This window comes from Rhinatrema bivittatum, chromosome 1, assembly GCF_901001135.1.
Source record: "Rhinatrema bivittatum chromosome 1, aRhiBiv1.1, whole genome shotgun sequence".
Classification (NCBI taxonomy): Eukaryota; Metazoa; Chordata; class Amphibia; order Gymnophiona; family Rhinatrematidae; genus Rhinatrema; species Rhinatrema bivittatum.
The window spans coordinates 697,216,985-697,231,355 of NC_042615.1; the positions used below are offsets into that span (position 1 = coordinate 697,216,985).

Below are 14,371 nucleotides of genomic sequence, written 5' to 3' on the forward strand. Positions count from 1 at the left end.
ATGAGGGGTTGGTGTGTGAAAGCCTGAAGGAGTGATAGGGAAGTATGTATGATAGAGCAATAGAGAGGATGGAGGGGTGAAGAGAGTTACCACACAAATTGTAAGAGAAAAGCATCCGACTTTATTATCATCAATTTCAAAGAATATTTAGGAAATGTGTCCTTAAAATATAAACCCACACACACACTCATTCATACCTTAAAAACATCCAAATACACAATGGTAGTCAGCATATAGGACCCCAAAAGGTCTATACAGTATTACATATTAAGTTTCAATGTAATGTTTTTCACCTAACTTCCCTGTGGATACACCCACTTACAGTCTATACCAGGCTTTCGCCCATATCTACTTAATGCTTCACAAAAACATAAAACATAATTATACAATACTGTACATCACTGTTGCCTATTCTCAATGGTTTCTTGTGTAGCTGACCCCTTGTGTAAATTTCTCTTCTTTGGAATAACTGTTCTCGACTTCATTGTTGATAATTGTTCACTGTGGTCTGACCCCAACACTGGAACCACTGAGAAAGCAAACCTGCGTTTTAGATGCAAATATTTAGGACACATTCACCACCATAGATGCTTAATAACCCTTTTACCTCAAAATCGTCTGTTATTAGGCATTTTTCCAGGCTGTACACCATTCTCTACACTCTCTTAGGCTTTCTCCCTTTTTCTCTTCCAAAGACCAATTTTTCTTCAAAGCACAGAAGACATCACAATCGGTAAAAACCTAAACCAGTGAACAATTATCAACAACGAAGTCGAGAACGGTTATTCCAAAGAAGAGAGATTTACACAAGGGGTCAGTTACACAAGAAACCATTGAGAATAGGCAACAGTGATGTACAGTATTGTATAATTATATTTATGTTTTTGTGAAGCATTAAGTAGATATGGGCGAAGGCCGGGTATAGACTGTAAGTGGGTGTATCCACAGGGAAGTTAGGTGAAAAACATTACATTGAAACTTAATATGTAATACTGTATAGACCTTTTGGGGTCCTATATGCTGACTACCATTGTGTATTTGGATGTTTTTAAGGTATGAATGAGTGTGTGTGTGGGGGGGGTTTACATTTTAAAGACACATTTCCTAAATATTCTTGAAATTGATGATAATAAAGTTGGATGCTTTTCTCTTACAATTTGTGTGGTTATATATATAGAGAGAAAGTGGGTTTTTTTCACCCATTGTGTATACCTTATACGGGGTGAAGAGAGTTTACATGGGGAACACTGGGGCTGAGACTGAATCAGAGAGAGGGGGATGGGGAAACGTATGAGGGGGATAATTGGGGGTGAGACAGAGCAGGGATGATGAGGTGAGGGAAACAAACTAAAGAGGATGGAAGAGCATGAGAACAGTGATTGAAATGTAATGTTGAGGGGGTTGAGAAAGACATTGTGAGGTGATAGACTGGTGAGAGAGAAAGGGGTGACCATTGGGAGAAAAGGAAACCAAATTAGCAGGAGATTGATGGGGGCGCAACCAGTGAGGAAGAGGTGGAAGGAGCAAGATGGGGAAGTGAAGTGTTAGGATATAGAAAACTGGAGGGTAAGAAATGCTGAAGGATAGAAGCAGGATGAGAGAGAAAGAGGGATGAGATCCAGATGTGAAAGGATAGAGAGTGCAAAGTGATATTAAAGGAGAGATTTAGAGACAAAGAAGAGAGAAATAAAGAAAAATTAGATGAAAAGGAAAAATAGATATCAGGGGAGGGGAGGAAGCGAATGAAGACAGGAGAGAAAATGGGAAGGAGAACCTAGAAAAGGAGTTAGAAGAAATCAGACAAGAGAGCAAGACCAATGCAACAGAAACCCTAATCAGATAAAGGTAGAAAAAAATCATTTTATTTTTAGTTTCATGATTGCAGTATATAACACAGAGATGTAGTAGCTGTACGGTTTCTGGAGTAACCTGACTTGTTTGCATGCTGATAGTTTTTATTAGATCGATGCAAGTATTATCCAAAATTGTTCCTCATGAACTATTAAGACCACATACTGTAGGTCCTTTCTGCAGATGTGAATAATGTCTCTGATGTGACATCTGAAGAAGGGACCTCTATGGTTTCAAAATCTCATATACAATATTTTTAGATAATTTATATATTGATTCAGTAAAAAGATTCCAGAATGTGTGTAATTTTCAATGTTAAACTATTGAATGTTCTGTGTACATGTTATTTTTTGTTATATGGAGAGAGGTGGTGGAGGATTAAATAATTTTGTGAAAACAAGGTGTGCCCTACCATGTGGAAGAGAGCTGGTGAGAGCCCCTTGATAACTGGCAGCAAATCACTGCTTCTGTAAGAATTAACCTATCCAGCATATCCCCTTGGCTCTTCCAATGTGGTTTGTGCTGCTTTTCAAAATTGTCCCCATAAGGCCAACAGGATCTCAGTAAAACTAGTGTCCTTTGTTCTTACAGGATTGTTCTTGGGGGAGGAAGGGGGCTGATCGTAATTACTGCATTTAAATACCAAAATTTCAGGGGAGACCGTATTGGCCCATGCCCTGAGTCTTTTAAGTGCCTAGCAATGCCTCTGAGTTCCACTACTGTTTCTGCCATCTCCATTTCCACTGGGAGGACATTTCATGCATTCACCACCCTTTCAGTGCAAAAATATTTTCTGATATTGGTCCTGAGTTTACCCCACTGGGCCTCACACCGTGATTTCTAGAGTATTTTTTCTTCAGAAAAAGGTTTGCTTCTTGAAGTATTTGAATGTCTCTTTCATATACCCTATTCTCTTCTCTCTTCCAGAGCAGGGGTTCCCAAATCCAGTCTTCTGCTATCCTCATTACATCCCGTTACAAAAAGGTTTGTTTTCCTATTGTGTCTTTTCTCACTGAATGCCCTGCTGAACGTTTACACACGAGATAAAACACCTGCAGTCTGGTCTGATGCGTAAGAGCTGCTGACAAATTCTTCTTATTATTCATTGCTATAGCACTGCAAAATGGAAGCAGTGAAGTACTAACATATATATAGGAAACAGTTTCTTCTCCGTGGAGCTTACAATCTAGTCACAATAAAAGATGAACAAATATTAATGGAGACGGCAGATTACTTTACATAAAAAAATGCAAATGGATTTAATCTTTGGAAGCTTATTGGGATTTTTCTAACAACTTTCCACCAAACGTTTCTTCAAATAAATGACAGCCAGCAGACTGACAAGTCACATTTCCCTTTGTAAATGACCAGGGCTTAATTTGCAGACAAAAATGAAGTAGAACTGTGGAGAAAGGGGGGGTGAGATGAGCGAGGCCAGGGTCAAGTGTGAGCTGTGCAAAGGGACAGGACCATGTGAGCTCTCTCACACACACACACATACACATATAGACCCCAATCAAAGCCCTGTGACCAGGCTCTGCTTCGCTTTCTTCAATCCAAGAAAAATGGTGGCAGAAAGCTATTCTGCCAGAAATTAAGGCAATGGACACAAAAAGAGGGGTTGAATTAGCACAGGTTTGAAAGCTGTGAGCAGTAGTGCCAGTCGTCAAGGCTAGGATTGAAGCCTTGACAATCGGCACTGGCTCACATCACTGCCCTCCCCCCATGCCACCACAGAGCTCCATGCAACTCTTCTGGGCACACACCTTTTAAACTGCCAACTGTTTAAATTTCAATAGTTTAAGCGATTTCATTTTTAAACAATATTTACATCCTTAATTCTTATAGAACCTCTCAGAGGGATCGGATCCAGAGATTTCCAGTGTTGGTTTTGATGAGTATTGGTGAAGAAGGACATGGATGTTCATATACTAGTTTTTTTTCGGCTTTTATTCCCTGATTTTAGCAGGTCCTATTGAATGTGGCTGTAGGACCAAGATCCACTATACTACAACTGACGGGAAATTCTTAGGTGATGATGGGTGAAGTTTAGGATCACAGCATTAAATTACCATCATTTAGGGGCGGATTTTCAGAGCAGGGCCCTGCGTGCCGGTGAGCCTATTTTACATAGGCCTACCGGCGCGCGCAGAGCCCCGGGACTCGCGTGAGTCCCGGGGTTCTCCGAGGGGGGCGTGTCGGGGGCGGGCCCGGCCGTCGCGGCGTTTCCCTCCAAGGCCGCTCCGATTTTGGAGCGGCCTTGGAGGGAACGGGGGTAGGCTGCGCGGCTTGGCGCGCGCCGGCTATACAAAATCGATAGCCTTGCGCACGCCGATCCAGGTTTTTAGCAGATACGCGCGGCTCCGCGCGTATCTACTAAAATCCAGCGTACTTTTGTTTGCGCCTGGAGCGCAAACAAAAGTAGGCCTATTCGCGGAGTATGAAAATCCGCCCCTTAGTGTTTGGGTAATTGCCAGGATTTTGTGGCCTGGTTTGGCCTCTGTTGGAAACAGGATGCTGGGCTTGATGGACCCTTGGTCTGACCCAGCATGGCAAGTTCTTATGTTCTTATGTTCTTAAGAATACTGTAGCTTTCTCCTCTTACATTTTAAAGGTTATCAAAGTAAAACTGATTTAAACTGATTCTAGGACTAAGAAATAAACAAGAGTTGGCTAGCTAAAAATGTAGATCAATACCAAAAGAGTTAAAATAACTGAGGAAAACATATCTGACTAGGACCACCTCCTCCCCCTGACCCACCCCCATAATTCCGGTCTCTTGGCCAAGATTAATGCTTCCAGGCATTAAACACAATAAATGATTCTACGTCCAAGGTCCCCAGACTCCGGTGGCTTCTGGGTCACAGCGTGGATCATCATCAGGGAAAAACACAGGCACAGAATGCTTTTGGTAGTCTTCAAGTCGGGAAAGCAATTTTTTCACTAGGCTGGGGTATTTTTCTGATAAGTCGTTTCTTTCTTGAGGATCCTGCACAATGTCAAAAAGCCACAGATTCTTTGATGGTGTGTCAGATGACAGACTTTGTGAATAGGGAACAGACACAGAGGGTGGTGGGAACCAATGGCTGCAACCTAGAGAAGTAGAAATAGACCAGTAACAGGTTAATCCCATAACCGCACATTATAGCAACCTCACCTTAAAATGATATTCTCAGAAAAGATATTTGTTCTTAATATAATTTGGTGCTGTGTAAATTTTATTAAACTGATTGACTGGCAACAGCGAACAGAACCATGCACCCTGAACAGAGGTTCTTCCTGGTGGCCCACATTTAGTTCTGCTAATTATCCTAAATCCTTTTGACTTCTTCTGTACAAGAGAACTCTCCTGCAGACCTCCAGTCAGGCTGAACTGTGAGGCATTTCATGATATGCATAATCACTTCATACAACTTTATGGAATCTTAGTATCTCTTAGTGAAAATGTGGCCCATAACTTATTATGGTACCTTCTAGAACTGCACCCACCCCATTTCTCGCTACATTGGCTTTAAGGTGGCAATTTTTAGTAACTGCCTAGGAAAAAGGTCCATGGATACTTTTGCACCTGTGGATAAAGTACTGCAGACCTTGCACCTGCTACATCTGTGGGCAACTATGCATTGGAAAATGTATATTTGTAAAAGCAAGTTTGCTTCCCTGTAAACAGGGTTCTCCTTAGGCAACAGGATGAATTGGCCATAACACAAAAGGACACAAAAAGTTGAGAAGCTCAACAGAGAGGTTGAGTCCTTTCATGATGCACAAGATGAGAATACAGGAAGTGCTAGCACCGCAAATGTTGAATTATTGTGGGGCCAGCATGCAGGAGGAGCTCTCTCCCCAATGAAGAAGGTACAGGCTGGCAGCGGCAGGGGAGAAGGAACGACCCATGGACTCTGATTGCCTGGTCTGCATGTGTGTGTGTGTGACTGAATGGGAGTCTACCTGAGTTGTGTGGGGTGTGTGAATGGGAGCCTGCCTGTGATGGGTGGGGTGTGTGAATGGGAGCCTGCCTGGGATGGGCGGGGTGTGAGACAGAATGGGAGCCTGCCTGGGGTGTGAGGGCTGTGAGACAGAATGGGAGCCTGCCTGAGTTGGGTGGGGTGTGTGAATGGGAGCCTGCCTGAGATGGGCGTGGTGTGAGAATTGGAACCTGCCTGGGTTGGGGTACGATGAGTGAGGTGATCAAATTTGCAGAATACATAAAATTATTCAGAGTAATTAAATCACAAGCAGATTGTGATAAATTGCAGGAGGACTTGTGAGTCTGGAAGATTGGGCATCCAAATGGCAGATGAAATTTAATGTGGACAAGTGCAAAGTGATGCATATAGGGAAAAATAACCCTTGCTGTAATTACACGATGTTAGGTTCCATATTAGGAGCTACAACCCAGGAAAGAGATCTAGGCGCCATAGTGGATAATACATTGAAATTGTCGTTCAGTGTGCTGTAGCAGTCAAAAAAGCAAACAGAATGTTAGGAATTATTAGGAAGGGAATGGTTAATAAAACGGAAAATGTCATAATGCCTCTGTATCACTCCATGATGAGACCGCATCTTGAATACTGTGTGCAATTCTGGACGCCGCATCTCAAAAAAGATATAGTTGCACTGGAGAAAGTACAGAGAAAGGCACCCAAAATGATAAAGGACATGGAGCAGCTCCTCTATGAGGAAAAGCTAAAGAAGTTAGGGCTGTTGAGCTTGGAGAAGAGATGGCTGAGGGGGGATATGACAGAAGTCTACAAAATCATGAAAGGACTTGAACGGGTAAATGTGAATTGGTTATTTACTCTTTCAAATAATAGAAGGATTAGGGGGTACTCCATGAAGTTAGCAAGTAGCACATTTAAAACAAATCAGAGAAAATTCTTTTTCACTCAACGCACAGTTAAGCTCTGGAATTCATTGCCAGAGGATGTAGTAAAAGCAGTTAGTGTAGCTGGGTTTAAAAATGTTTTGGATAAGTTCCTGGAGAAGAAGTACATAAATTGCTATTAATCAATAAGGAATAGCCACTGCTTATTCTGGCATTAGTAGCATGGGATCTAGTTAATGTTTGGATACTTGCCAGGTACTCGTAATTTGGATTGGCCACTGTTGGACATAGGATACTGGGTTTGATGGACCCTTGGTCTGACCCAATATGGCATTTCTTATATTCTTATGTAACTTTGTCCAGCCTCTCCTCTCCCACATGCTGCCTGCATTATCCTCTAGTCTCATCTCTTCCCCCCACTGTGTATACTGGGCTTGATGGACCCTTGGTCTGATCCAGTATGGCAACTTCTTATGTTCTTAAGGTGGCTACTAAAATGATCAGTGTTCCTTGTTCTAAAGAATATGAGGATAGACTTAAACAAGTATACCCTAGAGCAGTGATGGCGAACTCCAGTCCTCGAGTGCCACAAACAGGCAGGGTTTTCAGGATATCCACAATGAATATGCATGAGATAAATTTGCATATAATAGAGACAGTGCATACAATTCTATCTCATGCATATTCATTGTGGATATCCTGAAAACCTGGCCTGTTTGAGGACTCGAGGACTGGAGTTCGCCATCACTGCCCTAGAGGTAAGATGAGATAGGGGAGATACAATAAAGACATTTAGATATCTCAAAGGTTTCCATGCACAGAGGAGAGCCTCTTTCAAAGGAAAGGAGGCTTTAGAACAAAGGGTCATGGGATGACAGTGAAAGGGAGCAGACTCAGGAGAAATCTAAGGAAATATTTCTTTACAGATAGAGTAGTGGATGCATGGAATGGCCTCCCAATGGAGGTGGTGGAGACCAAAATGGTATCTGAATTCAGGAAAGCATGGGATAAATACAGGGGATCTCTGAGGAAGTGATGGAAATTGTAAGAGTAGCATAAATTGGATGGATCGGCAGACTAGATGGGCTCTATGGTCTTTTTCTGCTGTCATGATTCTATGTTTATAACAATTTAGAAAACATTTGCATAGGTTATAAGAAACTACATCACCTGGATCTCCAGTCAGTAACTTCCAGTTTTTGTATCTTATTGCAGCATGGATGGTTATGTTGAAGACTGAATCTTTCCATATAAAAGAACAGTCCTTTGAGACTGGTATTGTGCTGTTTTTACTAGGACCTGTGAAAAAGACAGATTTTGTCAAGTATTGTTTTTCTTACCAAAATCATAGCAAAGAATAGCTTTATTGTGTACTATCAGCTAGGATTTGAATTTTGCTTTTGATTTAATGATCAGGAAGAAAATCAGGTTCATTAGCTCGGTACAAAATTATGGATCACTACAGAGAGAAGAAATCTCAAATACATAAAAAGTAAGAACTGCCATTGGTGCCAAGAATATAATACCTATAGGATTATTAAAATAAAATAAAAAGACTAGAATGGGAACCAGCAATTGCCACAAATGCCTAGACTAAGGTTTCAAGCTCTTGTATTGAATTCTTACTAACTCCCCTTTTGACCTTGTGTGTATATGAAAGAGACTAGACAGAAACTGAAGGGATGAATCCATTCAAGATAATGAAACAAAATGACCCAGAGAAAAAGAGCAGAGGCACCAAATAAATACATATAAATAAATAAATATTAAGATCAATAAAACCAATTTAATACAAATAAAATGAATTACAATACTATAAATGCATGAATCCAATAAATCACAAATTCAAAAGCACAATTATATAGAAACAGAGAAACATGATGGCAGAAAGACTGTATAGCCTATCTAGTCTGCCCATTCACACCAACTATTTAGCTCTACAATTCCTACCACTCTCTCAGATCCCCTGTATTTATCCCATGCTTTCCTTAATTTCAGATACTGTTCTTGTCTTCACTGCCTCCACTGGAAGACTGTTCCATGCATTTAACACCCTCTTTATAAAGAAATATTTCATAGGTTACTTCAGAGTCTATCCCCTTTTACCCTCGTTCCATGACCCTCAACTCAAGATTCTGCTCTCCACTGAAAGAAGCCATCTCCTAGGCATTGATACCTTGGAGGTATTTAAATGTCATATTTTCCTTACGTTGCCTTTCTTCTAGGGTATCAACCCTCCCACTCAATCCCCTTCCCTTCCATCAATCCCCTCCTCTCTTCCACTGACCCTTTTTGCTTGCTTCATTACCCTTCCCTCTCAGTCACTCACCCTTCATTTCCACTCATGTCTCAGTTACTCCCTCCTGTTCACGTCCTTCATTTCCCTCCCTCCATTCCTCCCATTCCTACCCTTCCCTCTCGATCACTCACTCTTACTCCCATTCACTCCCCTGTCACTCACCCTCCCACTCACAGTCACTCACCCCCTTGTTTCTCATTCTCACCCCTTCCCATTCAGTCACTCGCTCCCACCCACCCACTCATTCCCTTACCTGTTACCTTCTCCTTGCCCACTCATTCATATCCTTTCATTTCATTTCACTCACTCACCATCCTCATCACTTTTCCTTCCTTCCCTGTCCCTTCCCTTACTCCCCTATTACTCACCACTCCTCCTCACAGCAGCGCAGGGCCCTTCCTTGCTGGCCGGAGATAGTATCCCCACCAGTGCACGGACAATGAGGTCATTCCTCACTGATGGGAGATGGAATAACCCACCAGCGTACCAACAATAGGGCTTCTCCTTGCTGGCAGGGCATGGGAACCATGCCAGCACCAACGAATGGAGTCTCTTGCTGGTGAGGGGTGGGAACCCTGCCAGAATGCTGATGAATGGGGTCTCTCCTCATTGATGGGAGATGTAAACTCCACCAACGAATAGGGTCTCTCCTTGTTGGCGGGGGGTGGAGGGGTAGGAACCCTGGCAGTGCAGATGCATGGGGTCTCTCCGTGCTAGTAGGGGTTAGAAACCCTGCAAGCAAGGACGCATGGGGTCTCTCCTCACTGGCAGGGTGTGGGATCCCCACCAGTGCTGACGAATGGGGCCACTCCTTGTTGGTGGGGGGTGGAAACCCCGCCAGCGCAGCATTAAAACTCACTGATGCTCCGATCTTCCTGCTCAAGCATTGAGCATCATCAAGAGTGATAACCTTGCCTTTGATGATGTCGGTCACTTGGACACACAGGTCAGAGCATCGGCAGACTGCACATAATGGAGAGTATCCAAGTGATAAGTGGGCTGGAATAAAAACCTTTAAGGGCCAGATTTGGCCTGTGGGCCGTAGTTTGTCCACCACTGTACTACAACATCAGAAACACTCTATTTATAATCACCAAGTCCAGTATCAATCCCTTCCATGTGGGTTCCATTACCAGTTGATGGAACAGTTCTCTATGCAGAGAATACAGAATCTCTTTGCTTCTAGATCACTCTGTAACCTTTGAGGGTCAAAATCCACATTTGTTCAAGGCACACAGGCAGTAGTTACAAATTCTACATACCTTTCATGAATTTTGTAAATATAAAATAAATAGCTCATTATGGCTGCCATAATGGAATTAAACTCATGTTTTTCTATCCCATCTCATTTCAATGTACATATTCAACTGCTATGAAGATCTCATTTTGAGGCAATCTTTACTGAATGTATAACACGAGAAGCCTTATGTATATGTGCCTGACCGTCTTCATCTGTCATTTTTCAACTGCAAATGCCTAGTAGGTTATATGTACAACAGGAAGCTTATCTGTGTAATTTAAAAAACTGAGTTATTGGCTTGGCCTATGCAAAGGTATGTTAAGGGCTGGCCTTGTGACCCGTTGCAGTGCTGTGCATGGAGGGCTCCTGGTTCCATTCCCAGATCAGGCCTTCTACACGCTGGCTGTCTGGAAATGCTGCAGAGGCAGCGTTCACAACCCTGGGGGGGAATGGCAGAGTTATGGTCATTGTTAAGGATGACACCTAATGGCTGAATTTAGAGCCCATCAGAGAGAACTTCAGAAGAAGCTCTGGTGCATGGTTCCTGACCTCAGGACTGTTGCTGCAATGACCAGACCAGGAACAGTGGGCCTGTTATAATAAGAAAAAAATCCCTGGGTATTTGCAAATGAAGGCTTAAGGTGAAAGAATCCCGGCACTGGTTCCCACTGAGCTGGAATAAAGAGAAAAAGGAGGAACTACCAGGCCAAAACAGAAAACAAAAAAAAAACAACAAAAAGTAAGTTAAAATATTAGCTGTGGGACCATTCTTATAGCTTGGGCTATAGTACTGCATACTGTGGCAGAAGAGACTCATGTTTATAGTCTATTGGAGTCCAGCTGGGGTCAGCTGAGCCACGCGAATGATCTGCAATTCTATATCCCCCTAATCTAATTAATTTGAGAAAACAGCATCACTCATCTCTGAATGTATGAACACAATAAAAGAAAAACTAGCACAACTGAAACTCTCGTTGAACCCAAAAAAACCCGAAATAATTTAGTTGAGCCGAAATCCACCAAAATCTATTCCACCAGGTACTGATCTTGGAAATCACCAATTAATCCCAGCAGCTCAAGTAAGGAATCTAGGAGTCCAGATTGATGAAAATTTAACTATGAAAGCCCACATTAGCAAACCAATCAAATCTGGTTTCTACAAACTGCGAATCCTGAGTGGTCTGAAACTCCTACTAAACACTACAGATTTCAGAACGGTATTACAATCCCTAATATTCTCAACCCTGGATTATTGCAATTCCCTACTTCTAGGACTTCCAGCTAGCCACTTAAAACCACTACAGCTACTGCAAAATGCCGCAGCTAGACTACTGACTGGAGCAAGGAAATACGACCACATCACGCCAATTCTAATAGTATTGCACTAGCTCCCCGTTCAGTCAAGAATATTATACAAAGTCCTAACAATAATATTCGGCAACATCGGTACGAGCAAAGACCTGATGGGAATAACATTTAATCCACATATTCCCACACAAACGCTTAGATCTATGAATAAAGACCTTCTTAAAATCCCGACCATAAGAGATTCTCACCTAACTCAAACTAGAGACAGAGCGTTATCAATTGCTGGCCCAAAGCTTTGAAACTCTATGCCAGAGATTCTTCAAACAGCAGCAGACATTATGAAATTTAAGAAAGACCTAAAACTAGGCTAATCGATTGTGCCTACTGTTTGACTTGTACATCTAATCCGCCTGGACTCTGATGACCAAAATATGCCCTGATCTTTAACCCCTTATCCTCAACCCCCCTAGAATCTGGTACACCCAATTCTCTGATGACTAAAATATGTGCTGAACTTTACCCAATTACTGTCAACCCTCCCTATAATCTAGTTACATTTGCTCTGCATGTGTCTATCTTATCCCCTAGTTTTAGATTATTTTCCCAGTTTATCTCCGAAGTGTATGCCTACCTCTATAGCTACAGTTTATTTTCCCTGTACGCTTACCTCAATAACTCATTATCTGTGAGTGTCAAAGCTGTACATCGTTGATTCTCACATGGAATGAAGGTATATAAAACACTCAAATAAATAAATGTTTAAAATAGGTCATGGGTAATTTTTAAAAAATTGTAACTTAAAAGAAATAATCTCACTATTAGCAATCGGAATGGTCCACAGCTGAGGGACAGTTCCACTGCATAAAAGTCACCCTACGTTTTGAATTCCATGGGCATGGAATGCTAAACAATCCAGCCACTGGATTGGCTAAATAATATTTCATGTCTTATAATTTGCATTTTATAATTTTAGAACGAATTCTTAAGAATTGGGTAGGAAACACAATAGTCATTTTAGCTCTGCTTATAAAAGACTGAATCCCCAACCACAATGAGACTTCCAGTTCTAAAGCAGGCTGCTGAACACAGTACTGCTTATTTATACATCTGTACAGTACAACACTTAGTATTGCAGTAACTACTAAAGTTTTAAAATATACTCACTCTAAATACAGGCTATGTCCTTCAAATAACTAGTAGAGCACTGCTGGATGCCATCCTAAATATATGTGTAGAAGAAAAAAGGAAAGTAACCTAGAATATTTGCCCTTTGGTCTGTGATTAAAATGATGAGAATGAACCACAATGGGAGAGAAGGAATTTTTTCTAAGGCCACAGATCAAAGTATATTCTGCTTTTCCCCAAAATGGCATTTAGTGAAATCCCAGCCACAAGAGTTAGATTGACCAAAAAGTAGTTCTTCAAGCATGCTGAGTTTCTGCATAGTGTGGTCTCGCATTCTACAATGCAGGAGTAAATTCTTGGGTTCTGAGAGCATATTTGGATGAGGATAAAATAATGTTAATTTAATACTTAATCTGCAAAGGGAACTCTGCCCAAAGATTTCGTCCAGAATGGTTGTCAGATGGGCTCTGCATGCAAATGTGTCACCACCCTTCAACATCTTTGTAACGTGTTTCTATAGCAGTGCATTAAACAAGAAACTTCTGTAACTGTAATAAGATGAGTTCTGTAAACTAAAGTCTAACAGAGAACTGAACAAAGTTTAGGGCCTGATTTACTAAGGCTTTTCTTCCATGCTAAGTCTATGGGAAAAATGCTTAGTAAATGAAGTCCTTAGATTGATGCAGGGTCTAATTTTTTATCCTTTTCCATACCAGACAGAGACAATCCACAGAAATAGGCTCATCCACACTCAGAGATCTCTACAGCCGTGTTTCCCAACCCTCTCCTGGAGGCACACCTAACCAGCTGGATTTTCAGGATATCCAAAATGAATATGCATGACATAGATTTGCATACACTGAAGACTGTTTGGCTAAGATCAAGTGTAGTCTTGTGGCAGTTTAGAGTTTCTTTTTTAGGTGATCTTGAACTCAGAGCATGTAGTCCATGAGTTATGCCTGGGGTCTGCTTCATCCTCCCAAGTCACACAAGCTATGTCCAGGATTCCTCTTGGTTTCCTCCCATACAGTGACTCAAAATTTATTTATTTAATGGATTTTATATACCGATAACCGTTTGCACATCGTATCGGTTTACAATAAACAGTAACGTTTACATAGAATAATTGTTGTGATATATTGTTAACAGGAGAGAAATTAAATACAGTGGTCAGGGGGTAAGAATGGGTTAAGAGGAGAAAATCTCATTGAGCTCTGTGGTACTTCCAGGATTGTGAATAGCATGTGTCCCAGTTTTTGCCTTCTCCATCCACAAAAATAAATGAAAGAAAACTCAAACCCTCTCTGTCACCTCCTCTCCGAACTGGGTCTCACGCATTTCATCTATGCGGATGATGTTCAAATCATCATCCCTATTACAGACTCAATACATAACGCCCTCAAAACATGGGAAGCCGCCCTCACAGATATTAGCACACTTCTCACTAGCATTAACCTGGCCCTCAACACAGAAAAAACTGAAAACATGATTATATCCCCCCCCGCGTAATCACCACACCCCCCACTACCCCTCTCCCTCCTCCCCACAATGTCCCCAGCACAAGATGTGAGAAACCTCGGAGTTATCATCGATAATCAACTTAATCTAAAAAAATAAATCAACAACACGATAAAAGACTGCTAATTCAAATTACACACGTTAAAGAAATTAAAACCCCTCCTCCATTGCTGTGACTTTCGTACAGTTCTGCAATCCCTGATCC

General features: G+C 41.7%; 1 protein-coding gene across 1 annotated transcript in view; it reads right to left on the reverse strand.

Annotated features, from left to right (window-relative positions):
- Positions 1-4,311: 4,311 nt before the first annotated feature.
- The window catches only part of ARSB (arylsulfatase B), a 174,539-nt gene continuing 164,479 nt past the window's right edge, over positions 4,312-14,371 (reverse strand). Inside the window, exons 7-8 of the mRNA XM_029575492.1 lie at positions 7,847-7,975; positions 4,312-4,944 (exon numbers count right to left, since the gene is read on the reverse strand). Coding sequence (XP_029431352.1) covers positions 4,676-4,944; positions 7,847-7,975 — 398 coding nt within the window. The 3' untranslated portion in view covers positions 4,312-4,675. The remainder of the gene's footprint in view (positions 4,945-7,846; positions 7,976-14,371) is intronic.